The following is a 22447-nucleotide window of genomic DNA, read 5'->3' as shown; positions in this document are numbered from 1 at the left end:
ATGCAAGGATTGGTAATTCAATCACCTGCATCGACACTTAACTTTTGAGGGGACTGGTTTAATCGCTTTGATATATTCTTTCTACGGGAATTTCCCCCTACCCCTGATTTAAGTATGGCTGTTGTGAGTTACTGGCATGAGTATGTGCTCTTAGTATTTATACACAGCTTACCCAGGAAAGCGTGAGTTGGTAAACTGACCTCAGAGATATTACTGAAATACAGCTGTATGTAATGGCAACAAAATCAAACAAAACAATAACGTTATAAAACAAATGCTACAACACTTGAACAGTCTCCCCCCTCACCAACTTGCCCGAAGCAAACAAGTTAAACAAAATTCAGGTAAGTGTAGGTTCTAAAATTATATAGTAGCACATTTTATGACTTTACTACATAACATGAGAAAGTACGCTAAAAAGTTGGCATGAAGACTGTCACAAAATCGGTAAAATATAAATGCTTTTCTATACGATAAAGGCAATAAAAATGCTCACACAAACATACCTGGTTTGGGAGTGACCTGTGTAGTTGGAATGGATTGATTCAAGGCAGAAAGGAGACCTGGATCTTCTGTCTATGAAATATAGTATTACAAAATGAATCACAAATAATATTTATCTTACTCACAGTAACTGTCTCTGCTATACATAGATTCTAAGGTTCAATGTCTTAGGTAATGAGAGATGCGTTGATAGGACACTAATTCCTCCATATTCTACTGTTCACCTCTAAGAGTGACCCTTACGAAAATTTAGGCCCTGCGGCAACCATTAGCGGCTAAGTTGCAGCAATGTTGCAGCTCAGTTGCCGCTACTAGTTGCCGCTTTGTAGCCGCTCGGTAGTATTTTGTATGCAAATGAGCTTTCTGGCTACTAGTTGCGGCTCGGTTGCCGCTACAATTTCTGGATATGTTGCCGCTGATAGTTCTGACTCTGCTCTGGCTACTAGTTGCGGCTCGGTTGCCACTACAAGTTGCGGCTATGTTGCCGCTACTAGTTCTGGCTGTGCTCTCGCAACTTGTTAGGGCTATGTTGCCCCTACTAGTTTTGGCTATGGTCTATTGTGAAAGTGACCTTGACCATTGACCTAGTGACCCAAATTTCAAAAGGGGTCATCTAATGTCAAAGGCCATTGAGCTGGTCTACCGACAGACATCCAGCAAAACAATATACCCCCAGCCCCTCTTCTTCAAAGGGGGGCATAAAAATTAATAATTTGCATGATATATACACTTCAAAGCAGATGCACAATTCCTCACAATTTTCCCTTGGGGTTATATAGGTATAGACCTGACCATTGTATTCTACCAAGTACTGACTGATGCTTGAACCTTGACAGCCACAAACATATATGAACCTACAATACCATATTATAATTTGCAAAGCAATGCATTTTCTACTAAGAGAAAATTGTATTATTTGCTCTAGTTATTTTCATAACAACAAATTTCATTCATTTTAATTTAACACATTTTATTAAAGAAAAACATTCTTATACAGCTAGAGATGAACATTTAAACATTTCAAAATATTGATTAATTTGCTCAATTAAGTGATCTATATATTGAGAGAGCCCAAACAATTAGAACAATCTTAGAAGTAGACCATCTAAAGAGCAACAATCCATATTTTGATTGTAAAAGTTATTGAGTCCTTTTTTGGGTATGAACAATCAAATTTAATATTTCAATAGTGCAGGTTTTTACATGTATTTCCAAAGCCATGCTTTTTCATTATTATACACCAATTGAAACTGTATTAATCACCACAACTTATTTACAATGACTTTAACTCTTCCCCAGTAACTTCTTTTTGTTTGTTAGATTCTTCAGCCATTTTGAATTTTTGTCTGAAGACATCATCAGTGATGTCATGACATCATACACAATATGATGTAATTCTACAATTGTGGCTACCTTCTGGCTCTCAAGTGCCATTCTATTGACAAAGAAAATGTTCTGGCTACCTTCTGGATACTAAGAGCCACTAGTGGCTACTATATTCCTTTTGTGTTTTCAAGATTAATATTAAAGTATTGGTTGTGTCTACCATCTGGCTCATAATTGCACTTTTTTTTATACAAGAATATGCTCTGGCAATCTTCTGGCTACTATGGGCCGCTAGCTGCAACTATGAGCCGCTAGTGGCTATAAGAGCCACTAGCGGCTTCTAATAGCCATAAGATTGCCACACGGTAGCCGCTAGCGGCTACTATTGGCTACTTTCTGGCTAGTAGTTGCGGCTACAAAAAAGGTAGCGGCTTTGTAGCCGCAACATTGCGGCTATATAGCGGCAACCTTTTGATTTCTGTAAGAGGAGTAATGACCATTCAGATAGGAGATGTGATTCGTGAAACATGCTTTCTCATTAGTCTGGTCATTTGTGGTAAGTTATTTTAAAATTGACTGATGAATGACAAAGTTACAGTCCGTACAATCTGCTTAATACCTAAATGTGACCTTGACCATTGAAAAAAAGAGATGTGATACACCCCAACACCCCGTATCATCATGTTGGTTATTTGTGATTATGAAGTTATTTTAAAATTGAATGTTGGATGACAAAGTTACAGTAGGTACAAGCTGTTTTATACCTAAATAACACCCATGAATTATGGAGAAGAGTGTAACACCCAAAACTTTGTCTCATGAAACTTTACTTTAGTTACAAACAAGTTTACAACGCATACTGAAATATTATAACAGCCTTGTGATAACAAATTGTGGGTTCTGAATTAATGCCACTTACTGCTGCATTCATTAACAGCTGGTTAAGCATGGCCTCCCTAACTTCAAGGTTGGAGTCCAGAAGTGAAGGGTCCATGATGGCTGAAGTCATTAAACAAACAAATTAAAGAAAATGCAATAAGTAAACATATGTTTTTCTTTTGCAAGGAACACTTTTAACTCAAAAGTAAAAACTTGTCACAAACACTGATTCTCGCAGTACACATGTTTTAACAGAGACATATCCACAACATATTTGAGTGTTTTTACAGTGGACAAAATAACAAAGGGTAGTTATTCTGCAAAAAAATGGTTGCAGCCAACACTCCTTCCTTTATCATCGTCCACACATTACGTTATTTAACTGTTCAGTGTTCAGATAGTTGAAATAATCCAACTCCCAGCTATTGACCCTCCAGGTCACTAGCTGTATGTATGTACCCATAAAAGCTCAGAGCATTCAAGAAGAACTAAATGTTCAGACTGAGAGTCGTATTTTTACATGAAACATTTGTTATGTTTTACAGTTTAAACCCTGCTATGTGTTTGTTGTTATTCTTTTTCGAAGAAAAGAATCCAGCAAAATAGTAATTTTTCTTTTCTTCCCTACATGTCAGTGCCTGCTAAACTGGCTTTTATACCATGTTTAAATTGATTGAGCACTTGGGGTGGGAGACGCTTGAATCACGACGGACCAAAGAGCAACTCATTATGATTGGGCAAAAATTGTGTCTTTTAGACAGTTCACATGTTTTCACTATATACAGTGGAACCCCTCTAAACCGGATACCTCCGGGACCGAGAGGAAATTCCGGTTTAGAGAGGATTCCGGTTTAGAGGGGACATTGACTTTTCTTACTTTCAGAAGGTCAATTACATAGCCTTATGTGGAAAGAACACTTTAAGCAAATTGTCATAGTTTATTTATATATATACCATTCATTTATACTGCATCACATAAGAAAAACACATCGCTTAATCTGTTGATTAGAAAGCAATATCAGTCACAACATTGATCGAACAGTGCACCCTGAAAAACAAACAATGGTATACATGCATACATTTGTTAGGTGAATTTAATTCCTTTTCACACTGAAAAACATGTCGCCGACTTTTTTGCACGATATCCCCGATCGTCAACTTTCCTACCCAATATTTCTCTGACAGCATCTTGAGTGTAGGTTTTGGCAACATCTCTGACTCTTTTATCAGTTTGATTTTGTCTTCTAAAGACAATAAAATTCCATGCACCATCGTTTAGAAGGAGGTTCCGACATTTTTAGTCTTAGTTATCTTAATTACCAATTTTAAAATCTAAATGAATATCTAAATGCAACTGTGTCAAGATTTCTGCAAATCACCATTTTAAATGACATTAAATTAGCAATTGTAATAAACAACATAAAATTAAATAGCATTAAAATTATTAAAATTTAGCACGGCTCCCTCTATCAAAAACAAAACACACTAAAGAACTCTATGTTTATTATCAGTAATAATAATCAGTATTATCACATCTATTGAGCGATATGTACATCACAGGACAAGTATCTTTAAATTGTTTTGCGATTTTTACAATATGCAAATTGTTCAACCACCTTTAATAATTTCACGCGTCTTTAATCCCCTATTCACAACTTTTTGACACTATGTCTGAGGTGCAATAAACCGGCCCTGAGCTGTTTAGAGAGGTACAATTACGTATGGAATTACCCAATTTTGATCCAAAGAATGACCGGTATTCCGAATTGAGGGGATTCCAGTCTTGAGGAGATATTTTCACATGGTTTTATATGGAAAAAAAATGGGACCGGACAATTTATCCGGTTTAGGTTTAGAGAGGATTACGGTATAGAGAGGATCTGGTTTAGAGGGATTCCACTGTACATATACAGAAAACTGCCCTGGTGGCCAGGTTTTTCCACCGATCATGACCATTTTCGAACTCGTCCGAGATATTTATAAAATCACTGTTTAGAAAAAAATTCATGATGCTAAGGCAAAACAGTGACTTCTAGAGTGTTCACAAGCTTTCTTTACCAGATAAATACAAGGAAAATGCCCCCCCCCTGGCGGCAATGTTATTTTACCGATCCGAACCATTTTCAAACTCAACTGTCGTATCCAGAAAACAAATGTTCAGACCAAATTTCATGAAGATCGGACCTAAAATGTGACTTCTTGAGTGTTCACATGTTTTCAATATATACATATAGAGAAAACTGCCATTTTTTTCACCGATCTCGACCATTTTCAAACTAATCCGAGATGTCAATGAAACCAATGTTTTGACCAAGTTTCATGATGATTGGGTAAAAATTGTGACTTCTAGAGTGTTCACAAGGTTTCTCTATAGCCATATTAAGAATACTGCCCCGCTCCCTGGCGGCCATGTTTTTCAACGGACTGGAACCATTTTGGAACTCAACCAACATATCATTAAGAAAAACATTTTGACAAAGTAACATGAAGATTGGGCATCAAATGTGACTTCTACAGTGTTCACAAGGTTTTTCTTTTTTTTTTGACCTAGTGACCAAGTTTTTGACCCAGCATGACCCAGTTTCGAACTAGGTCGAGGTATCATTGAGACAAATGTTCTGACCAAGTTTCATGATCAGACAATAAATGTGGCCTCTAGAGCGTTCACAAGCCAAAATAATGATGACGAACGACGCACACACGACGGACAACAGACGTTGTGCTCATGGTGAGCTAAAATGTGTTTTATCAGCAAAATCCACGAACATGTGTTTAGTCAACAAAGTCATTTGGCAGCATTATAACAAAATTGTGCAAATATGTTAAATTGTGTCAAATAATTTTATGTAATAGATATTGATGCTGATTTTGTTACCAATGGATTTATATGCCTGAGGCAAGGTTTTCTTCCAAATGAAAATATCAATGACTCTCATGCTGACTAAATTATGTGTATTGAGGTTAGGCAAATAATTTAGGCATTACATTTTTTTAAACCGGGCAGCTAGCTCAGTTATAGAGGGCTGGACTACAAATGCAAGGATCGGTATTTTTCTATCCCTTACATGGACACATAACTTTTGAGGGGACTGGGTTTGAAATTCTTTCTAGGGCCATTTTCACCATACCCTAGATTCAAGTATGGCTGTTGTCAGTTACTGGCATAAGCATTAGCTCTTTGTATTAATACACATTCAAGCTTATATACCCAGGAAAGTGTGAGTTGGTAAACTCACCTCAGACATATTACTGAAATAAAACTGTATGTAATGGCAACAAAATCAAACAAAATAATAACTTTATAACACAATTGTAACAACACTTGAAAAGTCTTCACCCTCACCAACTTGCCCGAAGCCTGAGAAAAGTTAAACAAAAATCAGGTAAGTATATGTTTTTAAACTATATAGTCGGGCAAGTAGCACATTTTATGACTTTACTACATAACACGAGAAAGTACGCTTAAAAGTTTGCGTGAAGACTGGCACTATATCTGTAAAATATAAATGCTTTTCTATCCAATAAAGGCAATAAACATACCTGGTTTGGGAGTGACCTGTGTAGTTGGAATGGATTGATTCAAGGCAGAACGGAGACCTGGATCTTCTGTCTATGAAATATAGTATTACAAATTGAATCACACATAATATTTATCTCCGCTATTATAGATTCTAAGGTTCAATATCTTAGGTAACAAGAGATGTGTTGATTGGACACTGATGATTCCATATTCCACTGTTTACCTCTAAGAGTGAGTAATTACCATTCAAATACGAGTTTGAGATGTCAATAAAAGTTATCATGAATGTTATTTTGTACAAAATGTTGGCATATAACAACAGATTAGTGTTTGAATTTCAGTGTTGAAACAAAACTTCTCTACTGACGGTATTTTGCTTAATAAATCAATAATATTTTACCGATTTCTTTAATTCAAGAAGCAATATTTGCAGGATAGACCAGACCAATAAATGCATAATTGCAGTATGATATTAAGAGAATTCTCTATTTTATATTCAAGCTTTTTTTGAGTGAGCCTACATAACGCTCAAAAATGGCTATTTTTAGAGCTTGTTTCCACGCATATCTTAACAATGTGTTACACTAACCTCTTGAAATTTTCTATTTCATGCATATAAAATTCCTTTATCAGCACCAATACCATGTTTTAGCCGATAGGAGTGGTCACGTGATACGTGCAACATGCTGTCTCTTCAGTGTGGTCATTTGTGGTAAGTTATTTTAAAATTGACTGATGAATGACAAAGTTACAGACCCTACAATCTGTTAAATACCTAAATGTGACCTTGACTATTGAGATTGAGAGATGTGATACACCCAACACGCCGTATCATCATGTTGGTTATTTGTGATAATGAAGGTATTTTAAAATTGAATGTTGAATGACAAAGTGGTCACCTTACCGGACAGGTGGGGTTTTCTCCGGGTACTCTGTGTTCCCCTCTCAAAACACGACCACACTAAAAAATACACATGTATGCACAATTGTTCATTTATGGCGTTTTTAACCACATAAAGGCAATAGTTCTATGCAAACCTGCTATAACATTCACTACAAATGTGGTTACCTGGTATTGAAACATCACACCGCAAAGGAACACAAACGAAACAGGTGCAATTATTATCGGCTGCAGTCATTACGACAAAGCATGAGCGCGTGACAAATTAGACCATTGATTTAGGAAAATGAGCATTACACACAAAAACTTTGTCTCATGAAACTTTACTTTAGTTACAAACTAGTTTACTACGCATACTATAATATTATAACAGCTTTGTGATACACAAATTGTGGGTTCTGAATCAATGCCACTTACTGCTGCATTCATTAACAGCGTGTTTAGAGTGGCTTCCCTATCTTCAAGGCTTCTGTCCGGATGATAAACGTCCATGATGTCTGAAGTCATTAAACCCAAAAAATAAAGAAAATATATAAGTAAACAAATTGTGTTCTTTTGAATGAAACACTTTGGGTACAAAAGTAGAAATATGTCACAAACACCGATTCCCCCACAACACATGTCTAAACAGAGACAAAACCACAACATATTTGAGGGTTTTATACAGTGGACAAAATAGGAAAGGGTTGTAATTCTGCAAAAAATGGTTGCAGCTGAAATTCCTTCCTTTATCATCATCCACACATTATCCTCTATTCCTATAACTTCGTGAAGCCTTGTAAGATTGTGTAATTTTTAATGACGTAAACTTCTAAGCAAAATTCGAACGCACATGCCTGCAAACTGTTCACTTTTGTAACGCGAGAATTTCCACAGCCGATAAGACAACAATCATGAAGAACAAACAATAAATATGATATAAATTGTCCGTTTTTCGGACCTCGTTCCCATTTAAATAGCCTAAACAAATCTGCACAGTTCCTTGACCAGACGGACGCGGCTATGTTTGTCAATGTTTTGATCGTAAGGGTAGTTTCCCTTACAGGCCCCGTCTAGTATATGTATCTGTTACATGTATACTATGAGTACTTTGCATTACAATACGATTAAAGCATGCTGTGTCAGGGCTTATTTTCCTTCTTTGGAATCCGCCGAAAAACGGCCCTTTCCCCTCGGATTTGTTTTCCCCTCAGCAGGTAAATTTTCCCCCAGACTTCATTTTTTTCCCCTTAAAAAAATATTATTTTTTTTGAAACTTTAAATACATAAGTTAACCTGATCCAGTGTAGAAAATATAACATATTGCATAATTAAATTATCTGTTGCCTTGAATTTGTTTTAAAAACAGCAAAATATGTTAAATTGATTATTTAAGACTTTCCTATTTTCCCCAAAATCTGGTGTTTCGCGTGATTTTTTTTCCCCAAAATCCGGCATTTCGCGCGATTTTTTTCCCCTCAAAAAAAGGCCAGGCCCTTTCCCCAAAATCAGATAAAAACCCCTGTGTGTATGCGGAAAAGTTTACCCCCAAATAATGACGTAAGACCATACGTTAAGATCGTGACCAGGGTCTATTGCGATAAATGTTCTCATTGCGTCCATTTGGGATTTTGTAACAAAACAACTATCATTAGAAGGGGTGACAGCTTTTTATTCTCCCATTGTGAATATAATGTTATTTAGTTAATTTCCGTTAGTAAATACACTTTATCTAGACATCTGAATATAGATGTCGCAGTTCATATTTCGTTTTTATGAAGATCAGTTTTGTTTAAACCATTCTGTTCAATAAAATTTATTCAAGAAATTCATCTAAAACAACACATATTTAATACAACTAAACACATATTCACAAAAACATATATCGGTTATTGTAAACGCATCCCAAAAAGAAATAAATCATAAAGTACATATCAAGTTAATTACTGTCTAATGATTTTTCGTGAAAGATATGCCTTTTAAGGTGCACGAACTTATATGTTAAGAGACTACGTTATTTAACTGTTCAGTGTTCAGACTAAGAGTCGTACTTTGTTCATTTGCTACGTTTTAACCTTGCTATGTGTTTGTTTTTATTCTTTTCCGACGAAAAGAATCCAGCAAAATATTAATTGTTCTTTTCTTCCCTACAAGTCAGCGCCCGCTAGACTGGCTTTTAAACCATGTGTCCGAAAAAAGATACTACGAATATCATACCAGTTTACTGTGGTAGAAATTCTTTATATTTACGAAAACAAGAGCTCTAATTCTAAAACATTTATCAACTACAACTTACTTGTTATGTCTACGGACAACAATAGTGGATATCAATTAAAATAAAATCAAAACCCTTGCAAAAAAAGACGCGTTGTTACTGGTATTGTTTACAATCATGGAGGAAACCATCAACTTCCGGGTTACCTTGACCTTGAAAGATGGCATCCGCACCTATGCAAGCTGTGCAGCCGAATTCTGTGAAGGAAATATTTAAAACGCTTAGCTATGGACCTGCACCTGAAGCAGACAACGTAGCTCAGGTACTTTTCTATTTCAATAAAAAACTGCCACTCAAAATTATTGCATAGAACACTGACTTTTTGTGAATGAAAAATGTAACGGTGTCATTTGTTTTTGTACCTCTTATAAATTATCATAAGATGTTGTACATTGGGCGTTCTTGATGGGCAGTTCCGACGGGTTGTTCGTTTATCGCAGTGGTTGGTACGCGCTGTTCACCTACGTGACCCAGGTTCAATCAGCATGTCAGTTTGGCTGGTGGTCACCATATCTGACAGGTGGGTTTTTTCTCTGGGTACTCTTAGACTTAGTCCAACTTGTTGATGCTCTCAAATATTAAGCTACTTTTTATATTGGTAATATTTGGAGCGTCCGACTGGGCTGGCATTTAAAATATGTTGGACTGTTTTCCTTCTTTGTCTATATTGTTGCGCAAGGATTTTCTGCGCAACATTCAAGCCTCGATATAAGACACTTAATATCAACGGATAGCAATAATATCTACATACCTGTGTAGATAATTCATTTCTCGAGAATGGTCCGTATAAATTATGTAATGACACTTTGAATTTTGCACGCCTGAGCAATTTAAATCCAACCACTATTCAATTTTTCAATATCTCTCGATTCGCTCGCTGTGTAGATATAAATCGATAACACGACCTCGATGTAAAGCATCTGGTTTAAATGTGGAAGAATAAACAGCGTAAAATACAGTTTGTCTATTGTGGTGCAGAGCGTTACATAGTAAACTGATGTTATACTTTTCTGGATTAATTTAGAAATTGTTTTTTTTCTAAATTGACCATTAAAAAGTTCTGAAATAAATTTCATCTTTTATTTTTATTCTGTACATAAATAATATTGATACAGATCCTACAGTATATCGTCCTATGTAACGTAGAATGTAAGTACAACACAGACAGAGGTGCGAAAAAGACATGCATAAAAACTTGCTGAAACTTAGAAGAGTGAATAGAAACTGCACCATATCTGTTTTGAACATATGCTTATTAAATCGACAAAGATTAGCATACTAGATCTAGTTAGGTAAAAGTCGGTGTTAAAAGCTCATGTTTAATAAAATTACGCGTACACGTTACACCGTAATGCCTTCTTCTGATTACTTCATATTTAAATCATTTTGATGACATGGCTACAGGTCAGTGATTGTTCTGCGTTTTAAGCAGAAGTTTAACTGAAGAATTTATGCCTTTCTTACTTCAAATCGACGATATTTGAGGTAAAAATGGACTTCTAAATTAAAACTGAATGAGTTGGTAATGTTATTTTGCAATTTTACGCAAATTGATGAAAATTTAAACTTTCTGGTTTCCACCACAAAAAGGCCTTCACCGATGAGACGTTCCAAAGAATTTAGCCCATATAAAAAGTATCTCTAAATTCTTTGCGCGACTATCTTAGACTTAGTCTTATTTATAAGACGCGCAAAGAATTTAGAGATACTTTTTATATGGGCTAAATTCTTTGGAACGTCTTATTGGTGAAGGACCAATTATGCTGTGAAAACCAGAAAGTTTAAATTTGCATTTTATAATTTGCGTAAAATTGCAAAATAACATTACCAACTCATTCAGTTTTAGTTCAGAAGTCCATCTTTTCCTCAAATTTCGTCGAATTAAAGTTAGAAGGGCAATAATTCTAGAGTTAAACGTCTGCTTAAATCGCAACACAATTACTAACCTCACGCCATGTTTTGAAACAGGTTTAAATGTCAACCAATCAGAAGAAGGCATTACGGTGTAACGTGTATGTGTAATCTGTCTATTAATGTGAGTGAATTTGGAAAGATTATTTATGTACCATATAAAAATAAAAAATGTTAATTATTTCAGAACTTGCCAAATTTTTAATTGTCACTTTAGAAAAAAAACAATGCTCAATTAATCCAGAAAAGTATTATAACATCCCTTTACTATATAATGCTCTGCGCACACAACAGACCTATGCATACTGTGTTTTCCGCCTTGTATTTTTCACATTTAAACCACAGGGTTTACATGGTAGCTCGGTTATCTATAAATAAATCACAGCGAGCAAATTGAGAGGTATTGAAAATTTGAATAGTGGTTGGATTTAAAATTGCTCTGGCCTGCGAAATCCAAAGTGTCATTACATAATTCTAACAGGACATTATCGAGAAATGAATTATCTACACAGGTATGTAAATATTATTGCAATCCGTTGATATTAACTGTCTGATATTGGGGCTTGAATGTTGCGCACAAAATACCTGAGCAACAATATAGACACAGAAGGAAAACTTTGCACCATTGTTTTGGTCTTTCCCCTGTTGTATGCTCCAAATATTACTAATTTAAAAAGTAGTTTAATATTTGAGAGCGTCAAAAAGTTGGACTACTGGTACTCTGTGTTTCCCCTCAGCCCAAGACCACACACAAAAAATACATATGTATGCACAATTGTTTATTTATGGCGTTTTTAACCACACAAAGGCAATAGTTCCATGCAAACCCTCAATAACATTCCCTACGTGTCTGGTTACCTGGTGTTGAGACATCACACCACAAAGGAACACAAATGAAACAGGTGCAATTATCGGCTGCAGTCATAACGACAAAGCATGAGCGCATGACAAAGTCAATTGATCTCTATCGCTGATAAGGTGTTTAAAACAACTCTAAGCTGGCGAGTGTTGTTATAAGAAAGCGTTAAAGGGATTAGTGATCGTCTATTAAGGAAAAAATGACATTGAATTGCAACTTAAATAACAAACTAAGTAAATTTTAACAAGATTTTGTTGTCTTTTTCTTTGAATGAGAACAATACAGTTATACTTTACTTCTGGTTTATGACAGTGATTCAGCTTTTAAAAGTTTTTTGGATGTGAGGTCAATGACACATGATAACCTTTATATAAAAATCTCTCCCAATTAATGTAATACAAACTTTCAGATTTACTGAATTAACGAGATTCATCAATAAACAACAATTTTGTTGTTGATAAACTCATAGATTTAGTTTAAAAATAGCTATGAAATTAAATAAATATATATATAAATATAAAGATATTAATGTATTATTCATTATGTTTGTTATTATGCATATTTATCGTCAATAAGCCTTTGTTTTACACTTAGTGGGAATGACTGGTTGGGGTAACATTGTAGCAATACTACCAACTCACCAACCATCTAAACAGTGGTGATCCGAGAACAGCCGTCACTTGTCAACAGCAGTCACTTTGGCCATTTCTCTTGACTGACTGCTGTTCTCAGTTTTGACTGTATTGATGTTTTAATGAATTTGCATGCCATTTTTATGCCCCCGAAGGAGGGCATATAGTGATTGCACTGTCCGTCCGTCTGTCCGTCCGTCCATCCGTCTGTCCATCTAACTTTGCGTTTAGGTTTTGAAAAATGATCATAACTTCTATGTCCCTTGAGATATATCTTCATATTTGGTATGCATGTGAACATGGACAAGGCCTTTCCATATGCACAAATTGTTTTACCCCTAAGACCTTGACCTCGAACTTAGGGTCCGCGTTAAGGTTTCGAAATCTGCGTTTAGGTTTCGAAAAATGCTCATGATATATAACCTTCGTATTTGGTATGCATGTTTATATGAACAAGGCTTTTCCATACGCACACAAAAATTTACACCTGTGACCTTGACCTTGAACTTAGGATCCACGTTTAGGTTTCGAAATCTGCTTTTAGGTTTCGAAAAATGCTCATAACTTCTATCAAAGCGTTTATAGGGGGCATATGTCATCCTATGGTAAAAGCTCTTGTTTTCTTATCAAAATTGTAAGCTTACATAAGATTTTACAGTTAACCCCAATCCTGCTAATTAGAATCAAGTACTTGTCGGGTCACAATAAAGTAAGTGACTAAAATTCATACTCTGCTTTGGAGGATAGTCCAACTCTGGCTGTTTTGTATGAATTCAGGTAGAATAGAATTATAAATATTCTTTTTATGCCCCGAAGGAGGGCATATAGTGATCGGACCGTCTGTCTTTCCGTCACACTTTGCGTTTAGGTTTTGAAAAATGTTCATAACTTCTATAGATGTCGCTTCAGATGTAACTTTCATATTTGGTATGCATGTGTATATAAACAAGGCCTTTCCATACGCACAAAAATGTTGACCCCTTTGACCTGGACATTGAACTTATCAAAGGGTCTGCGTTTAGGTTTCGAAATCTGCGTTTAGGTTTCGAAAAATGCTCATAACTTTTATGTCGCTTCCGATACAACCTTCAAATTTGTATGCATGTGTATATAAACAAGGCCTTTCCGTACACACAAAAATGTTGACCCCTTGACATTGAACTTAGGGTCCGCGTTTAGGTTTCGAAATCTGTGTTTAGTTTTCGAAAAATGCTCATAACTTCTATGTCGCTTCAGATACAACCTCCGTACGCACAAAAATGTTGACCCCTTTGACCTTGACATTGAATTTATGGTCCGCGTTTAGGTTTCAAAATCTGCGTTTAGGTTTCGAAAAATGCTCATAACTTCTATGTCGCTTCAGATACAACCTTCATATTTGGTATGCATGTGTATATAAACAAAGCCTTTCCATACGCACAAACATTTTGACCCCTTTGACCTTGACCTTGAACTTAGGGTCCGCGTGTAGGTTTCGAAATCTGCGTTTAGGTTTCGAAAAATGCTCATAACTTGTATCAAAGCGTTTTTTGGGGGCATATGTCCTCTTATTGAGACAGCTCTTGTTTAACTTATCTGTCTAGGTACCATGGAGAGCTTTTAGGATATGTTGTTGTCAGTCTTCTGTATATTCAAGCGTGTGCCTCAAAATCCCCTGGAAATATTTCATATTGTCATTGTCAGATGTTCAAATGTTAACTCACATTTTCATTGTCCTTAAGTTTCCATGATATGGCAGGGCTCGACAGATCCACTCGCACGCTCATAATTACGAGTAGGCATCGGCTCCAGACGAGTGAATATTCCGACAGCGCTCGTCCTGCATGGCGAGTGGCATTTCTGGCCGAAAAGATTAAAATTTCAAGTTTTAACACATCTTTACCACACAAATCAACGTTGAATTTATCGGCAATTGAAAATTAACCGGATGCTGATTATTGCACACTAAGCTAAAATTAGTCCTGTTCCCGTTACGCTTCCAAATTTTAATGCTTACGCAACATTCACAAATTCTAGCGTTAACTTAAATAAACTGTGCTTTATCCTTTGTCTTAATAAAAAGCATGCAAAAATTATGCAGACATGTAGAACGTCGCATGGAAAGTGTGGGTGTATTTTGTGTTGTATTAAAACATGAACATCACGTCAGGCGATTTACGCGTTTAAAGTGGGGGGAAAAAAACGCCCGAATGGACGTTATTTCATCACATCTTTAAAAAGTAACAAATGCCACAAATTTATTGGATACTATAGAAAAATGGTGAATGTTTGTGTTTCTTGAAATTTTTGAGCACTTTTATCGTAAATATTTACCAGATATTTACCAATAGAAAATCACAATAAAACATAAGTTACTGATTTATTGCATTTGTTTTCAATAAATTGCAGGGCAAGTACATATTACAGCAGGGCAAGTGAAAATATTAGCTACTCGCCCTGCAGGGCAAGTTGCTGAACAAAAATTTGTCGAGCCCTGTATGGTATTCCCATAAAAAATATTTCATTGTTCTATGTAATCAAAATCAAGATCTCATAAGCGGTCAAAGCATGAAAAGTATGGTCTTTTGAATTGGCAGTTAAAATTGTGTAGGGCACAGAATTACCTGTATAAGATCTTTATCTTTGTATATATCTTTTGTAGCACATTACAACTTAATTTAAATTAGGTATTTAAAGTGCAAAATTTGATGATTTGCAGTAAATATATTCACATTCTCAAAGAAATAGCTACACATCTAACCATTAACATTATTGTTTATTTTGGGCAATTATGAACTGTGGTGTACAGCATGATATACACCCTCTCCAAGTACAATTTGTTACTGAGAAGAAAATACATTTTGAAAATCAGTTCATACCTATAAACTTTATGATATCACAGCTTGTGGGTGGGATACGCAATCTAGCTGATGATGAGAATTAATGAAAGCAAATGAAAGTAATTGTAATCAATAATCTCTTTTGCTATAATTGCTGCCCCTCATGGACATATGTTGTGACAGACAATATACTAGCAAAAGACACTGATTCCCTCCTTTATGCCAATTATGAAAACTATAATCTTGTTCATTTAATTATGACAGCTGTTATAAAAAAAGTTACGTATACATTAATGTCGTCTGCACAAAAGTTTCAACGCTGCTTTGTGATTGTTTCAACTTTTATTTTTTAGAATAATATTTTATATATATTATTTTTAGCTCACCTGAGCACAACGTGCTCATGGTGAGCTTTTGTGATCGAATTTTGTCCGTCGTGCTTGTGTGTTGTGCGTTGTGCGACGTAAACATTTGCCTTGTTCACTCTCTAGAGGCCACATTTATTGTCCAATCTTCATGAAATTTGGTCAGAAGATTGGTCTCAATGATATCTTAGATGAGTTCGAAAATGGTAACGTTTGCTTGAAAAACATGGCTGCCAAGGGGCGGGGCATTTTTCCTAATATGGCTATATATGGCTATAGTAGAATCTTGTTCACTCTCTAGACGCCACATTTATTGTCCAATCTTCATAAAATTTGGTCAGGAGATTGGTCTCAATGATATCTTGGATGAGTTCGAAAATGGTAACGTTTGCTTGAAAAACATGGATGCCAAGGGGCGGGGCATTTTTCCTTATGGCTATATATGGCTATAGTAAAATCTTGTTAACTCTCTAGAGGCCACATTTATTGTCCGATCTTCATGAAACTTGGTCAGAAGATTCATCCAAATAATATCTTGGATGAGTTCGAAAATGATGCTGGTTGGTTGAAAAACATGGCCACCAGGGGGCGGGGCATTTTTCCTTATATGGCTTTAGTAAAACCTTGTTAACACTCTAGAGGCCACATTTATTTTCCGATCTTCATGAAACTTGGTCAGGAGATTTGTCCCAATAATATCTTGTAATCTCAGGTGAGCGACTTTGGGCCTTTCAGGCCCTCTTGTTAATGAAATCAGAATTTCTAATTCTTATATTTGAGTGAGTTTTTGAATATCCAAAGATTAGAATATATAATAAACTTGTTTGCCAAGTAAAAAAGTTTTAAAAAGTAAATTCTAATTTGAATAGTAAAATCTGATATTCTTAAATTTGTTTAATATTTAATTAAAGTACTGGTAATTAATATTTCAAGCACACTTAATGTTAAGCACATTGTGACAATCAGGATTTGCTTGTTACAGCAATAATTCAAAACAGCCTGAATAATGCATGTGGTGTTGCAAGTAATCTCATTAAAGCGTGCCATAGTCGTACAAGTCAGCTAGAAGGGTATGCATAAATTAATCTCTGTTAAGTAAATATGAGGCAGATTAGGCTGTGGTAGAAAATAGAAAGTAAGCACGTTTGGCACATTTCCATTTAAATCAGTCTTAAGACTTAAGTACTAACCTATTTATTTTGCTGCATACGCCATGTTTGGTTTTGAATTTTAAGTTTCATTCAAACTCATGGGCTAATTATATACCTATCGAAGCCCTTTTAATCTTTTTGTGGTCAAGTCTGCACACAGCAATTAAAAGAAGCTTAAAGTTTATCATCTTTATAGTGGGGTTTTTTAACACCCATGCAGACATGTTTTTAAGTTGAAAAAACAGCAAAACAAATCTAACTGATGTCTGTCATTTTACTGTTTTTATTAATTTGAACCAAAAAACAATCAATGTTGCAAGAGATACACTATCTGATTGCTTCAAAACTTATAGTTAAACCAAAACACCAATCAATATCAATCATTTAGATCAGGGATATCAATAGATTGTGAAAACAAGGGGTGAAAGACTTTACATTTTCAGGGATCAAATGAAATATTGAGTGGTCAAAATACTTCAGTCAATTGTTTTTTTCTTTCTAAATATTTGTTAAATACTCTGCAAATGTTGTTTTTCATAAACTTAAATGAAATGCCATGCAAACAACACACATTGCATGAAAAATATGTTTCATATTAAGCTCTTGGCAACATTTGCTTCTTATTCATGCCATGCACATAATAAGAAGGAGTCAAAAGTGAGAAAATTTCAAAATGCTTGCATCAAAAATCAAGTCTTGAAGAATCAGCTTTGATTGAAATTCCTGCAGAGAAATCAATATTTATCAATTCAGATTTAATGTGCACTTCAGTTATCAGCCTTGTCTTGTTAGCATATATCTACTCTAATATATTTTTACTGATCACTATTTATCCTATTTAATTTGTTTCAATTATGCTTTCAACTTTCATAACTAAGGCTCTTGTAAATTAATACAAAGCATGAAATCATGGGTAAAACCAATACTTTCGTGTTTTTTGGGAATGGTACCTGGGTTCAAACACCTTGGTTAGGTACTGGCTAGCTGGCTCAGTTGGTATAGGGCTGGAATGCAAATCAAAGGATCACCTGTTCCATCCGTGGCCCTGCCACGTAACTTGTTTTTGGATTGGCCATGGAATTCTTTCTTCAGGCATTCTCCCCCTACCCCAGCTTAAAATAGGGAAGTTGTAATTACTGGCATACTAGTTAACGAGCTAGCCCACGAAAATGATTTGGTTAATTGACAACTGTGCTATGGTACATGTATGAAAAATCCAACATTACACAAAAAATCTTGGGTAAGTTCTAATCATCGATCTTACAACATTTTAATTCATGATTGTGTACAGCTGTTTAAAAATGTTAGCAATTGAAACAAAAATTAATTTAATTATCAGAGATATTAGTGCATATCCTTTTTGCTTTATGTTCTTGGAAAAGTTGCATTGTAATGTAAATATTTCTTACTATGTTCAATAGGACAGGTCTCTCATCTCTCTATTGCAAGACTGCTGCTATAAATACAGCATCCACTGTGGCTAACCATTTGCTTACTCAGCTTTATTTCACAATTGAAAATGTTAACAATTCTCATAAATTCATATCATTTTGCAAAAACCTTTAATTAATTGATTGATAAAGCTGTTTAATTCTTGATAAAACTGTTCTTAACCAAAGGCTTTTAAGCAAAATCAGTAAAATGGTTCTTTGCTAAAACTTTATTTAAAAAGCCAAACCATGAGTTGAGAAGGATAGGGTCGACTAAATTGGGGTAACAAGATACTTTTTGGCATTGATTATCACCGATTACCTGTTAAAAGACAGCTAAAAAATAAAACTGTCCCAAAATGAGCTATTTTAAATAAACAAGCAATTAAGTAAATTAACTTCCACTCAGATAATATTGGATCCACTCAGTAGTTTTTACATGGGAAAAAATTGGTTTTCTTGTATTAACGCAAATTGCTTTACCAATATAACTTTAAGAAAAGAAACCTACTGTAATCACTGTCATAGGTTTTTTGCTGACATTTCAAATTCAAACTCGTATTGAAAATATTATTGGCAGTGGTGGTATTTAAATAACAGGTGTTTTATCTTCTTTTAAATGTCATTTAAATGTCAGTTTACCAGGACAAAAACTATCAATAAAATACAGCAAAATATTGCTTCAAAGTGTAGAATGCACTGAATAAAATTCTTTATAGGGACTTGTTCACAAATTTACGTATTTTTGAAAAATGTCATTAAAAAAGTCTTAACTAATAATTTTAGCAAGAAAAAAAGTTGAATAAATAATATTGCTGAAAACGGTATTTGCATCTGGCATGTCTTGAAGCAAAAGCCAACGTGCTACCACGTACTGCGTCACTCAGTCTTCCATATTGAACTGTGAAATATAAGGGCTATACTAAACTTTACGTATTTTCCTAATTATCAAGAAAAAGCATTACAAAAGTTATATTATTTTACCGATTTTGAAGGATGATTATCTTTTAATGAACCAATATTTTAAACATTTTTCTTAGCCAAGATTGTTATTTCACTTGTTACAACATAATGCATGCATTGACAGATAATGAACGATTAAACAAAATCCTATATACACAACTATTCGGCATTGAAATTAGAACAGTACTACAGTTTATTCTTTTACCAGGTCAGGCCTTTATTTGCATTGTTAAATGTGTAGGTTAACACAAATAATCGTTTTCCTTAATTTTCAATAGCCTGTGAGTGTCCTGATAAAGGAGAAGATCTGGTGTGAAATAGAAGGATGATGTGCCCTGCTACTTTTTGGTTCCCCCTCTTTGTCAGTCAAAAACCAAAATGTGAAAATTGGTTAAAATTTAATATAGTTGTACCAATCAATGTAATTGTAAAAAAATAGTTTGTGCCATAAATCCTTATTCACAAGTGTAGTAAAAAGAAATTCCCCAGATGGATTGAAATAATAGAAATTGTCAAAAGACTTGTCCGGCTGTCCACCTGCCCCCAATAATCTTTCCCCACTCAGTAGCAAAGTGAAAACAGCGAGTAACTCACAGTCTGTTAAGGTTTTATGCTGTTTGCTGTGCATCAGTATCTTTGAGTTTGAAGTGAAACCTTTAAAACTTGAATCTTATGAAAAAAGTCTTTATTTTAATTTTATTTTCTGAAGGAATACAAAAGAGTTGAAATGCATATCTTAAGGGTAAAGGGTTAAGCAGCACCTTGTACTCTTTGTGATCCAAGATGGTTCCCTTCCTGATAGAGTGTTGTTCACTGATGTTCTAGGCCTGGCTGGACGACCATGAGAGGAGCTTTGGGCACTTCATAGACGGCAAGTGGGTGAAACCTGAGGGGCGCAAGACATATCAGACCAAGAACCCGGCAACAGGTAACCATGGCAACCATTGGATATTTGGGAATGGAAGAACAAATTTGACACCCTGAAATTACATCTCTTAATCTATAACCTGTCCATACAAAATTAAATTAATTGTGTACAAAATGGTGTTAACTTTAAAAAGAACTTGTCAAATGGTCAAACATGCCAGAAATAACTGCACTACTTTACAAAATGTTATTATCTGTCATATTCCTTGGAGCCTTTATTGAAATTTGCAGATCCACCAAGAAAGACAGAATTCTTTAATTATTAATTATTACCGAGAAAATGTCACAAGCCACCTATACATGTATATGACTGAAAATCTGTCAAAGCACAGTAAAATATAACCAGTTTAGAGCCAGTGGGCTTGTTTAAATTTCAATCACAGTTGTATCACAGATGTGCCTTTACAGTTGAATGATGCGTGACTTTCAGGACAGAATCTAGCGACCACCTTACAGGGGACAAATGATGATGTTGACATGGCTGTCAAGTCAGCGCGGCATGCATACGAGTCCTGGAATAAAACCCCGCCACATGTGCGAGCCAGATACATGTACAGGTGAGCAAAAACACAAACATTTTAAAATTCAATTTCTCTTTTTTATGCTCCCCGAAATAAAATTTCGACGGAGCATATAGTTGCCATCCTCCCTCCCTCCCTCCCTCCCTCCCTCCCTCCCTCCCTCCCTCCCTCCCTCCCTCCCTCCCTCCCTCCCTCCCTCCCTCCCTCCCTCCCTCCCTCCCTCCCTCCCTCCCTCCCTCCCTCCCTCCCTCCCTCCTTCCTTCCTTCCTTCCTTCCTTCCTTCCTTCCTTCCTTCTTTCCGTCACACTTTTGTTACCGTTTCTCATATCGCCTTCATTACTTTACCGATCTCTTTCATATTTGGCATGTAGGTACCTTGCATGGACCTCTACCTTTTGATGAGGTTTGAGGTCACTGGGTTCAAGGTCAAGGTCACCGAGGCTAAAAATAGATTTTCCGTCACGCTTTTGTTACAGTTTCTCATAGGGCCTTCACTACTTTACCAATCTCTTTTATATTATGCATGTAGGTACCTTGCATGGACCTCTACCTTTTGATGAGGTTTGAGGTCACTGGGTTCAAGGTCAAGGTCACCGAGGCTAATAATAGATTTTCCGTCACGCTTTTGTTACAGTTTCTCATAGGGCCTTCACTACATTACCGATCTCTTTCATATTTGGCATGTAGGTACCTTGCATGGACCTCAACCTTTTGATGAGGTTTGAGGTCACTGGGTTCAAGTTCAAGGTCACCGAGGCTAATAATAGATTTTCCGTCACGCTTTTGTTACAGTTTCTCATAGGGCCTTCACTACTTTACCGATCTCTTTCATATTTGGCATGTAGGTACCTTGCATGGACCTCTACCTTTTGATGAAGTTTGAGGTCACTGGGTTCAAGGTCAAGGTCACCAAGGCTAATAATATATTTTTTTAGGTGGTTATTAACACATAGATTGACAAAGCGCATCATCGGGGAGCATGTTATATACAAAAGTTAAGCACTTATACAAGATGTATACGTTTTATGATAAGCTAATATTGTAGGTTAATTTAAATAAGATTGACATGTGTGAAAATGTCTAAATTCAGTATCTCTCATTAAGATTAACATCCCTTTGTAAGACGATAATACACGCTTTTCAAACAAAACTAGTGGGAAGCATTAACCTTAGTAGTTGTTTCATAATCTGTTTATGAATCAAAGAAAGCTATGGTGAGGTGGTCTGTAAATCATTAAATGATCATTAAAACAGTTATTGGTATAGGAATTTGTATGTATGATGATGCTTTTCTTTTTCAAAAAGTATTTGGAAAATTGGCTAAAATGATTTACGGAATTTTATTACTACTAAATGGGTGTATCATATAACTTTGGTGCTGCTGTTTTTTCAAGCCAAGAAATGTTTGGGACCAGCATTGTCCCTAGAAAAAAAATCTGCAACATGGTGATTTGTATTATCTCATATTGTAGAATGATATTATTG

General features: G+C 35.5%; 2 protein-coding genes across 5 annotated transcripts in view; one reads left to right on the top strand and one right to left on the bottom strand.

Annotated features, from left to right (window-relative positions):
- The window catches only part of LOC127853038 (PIH1 domain-containing protein 1-like), a 29409-nt gene extending 19884 nt beyond the window's left edge, over positions 1 to 9525 (bottom strand). The window contains exons 1-6 of one of the 4 annotated variants that reach the window (XM_052387169.1): positions 9406 to 9525; positions 7548 to 7627; positions 7134 to 7190; positions 6250 to 6319; positions 2750 to 2829; positions 507 to 576 (exon numbers count right to left, since the gene is read on the bottom strand). In XM_052387169.1, coding sequence (XP_052243129.1) covers positions 507 to 576; positions 2750 to 2829; positions 6250 to 6319; positions 7134 to 7190; positions 7548 to 7622 — 352 coding nt within the window. In that variant the 5' untranslated portion in view covers positions 7623 to 7627; positions 9406 to 9525. The remainder of the gene's footprint in view (positions 1 to 506; positions 577 to 2749; positions 2830 to 6249; positions 6320 to 7133; positions 7191 to 7547; positions 7628 to 9405) is intronic. The other 3 variants (XM_052387170.1, XM_052387171.1, XM_052387172.1) reach the window with 3 other exon arrangements.
- Positions 9503 to 22447, top strand: part of LOC127853031 (aldehyde dehydrogenase family 16 member A1-like) — a 37207-nt gene continuing 24262 nt past the window's right edge. The window contains exons 1-3 of the mRNA XM_052387157.1: positions 9503 to 9646; positions 20340 to 20442; positions 20872 to 20998. Coding sequence (XP_052243117.1) covers positions 9545 to 9646; positions 20340 to 20442; positions 20872 to 20998 — 332 coding nt within the window. The 5' untranslated portion in view covers positions 9503 to 9544. The remainder of the gene's footprint in view (positions 9647 to 20339; positions 20443 to 20871; positions 20999 to 22447) is intronic.

The sequence above is a fragment of the Dreissena polymorpha genome, chromosome 12 (assembly GCF_020536995.1).
Source record: "Dreissena polymorpha isolate Duluth1 chromosome 12, UMN_Dpol_1.0, whole genome shotgun sequence".
In the NCBI taxonomy this organism is placed as follows: Eukaryota; Metazoa; Mollusca; class Bivalvia; order Myida; family Dreissenidae; genus Dreissena; species Dreissena polymorpha.
Note: the sequence above shows the minus strand (reverse complement) of the source record. Positions and strands in the feature narration are given on the sequence as shown.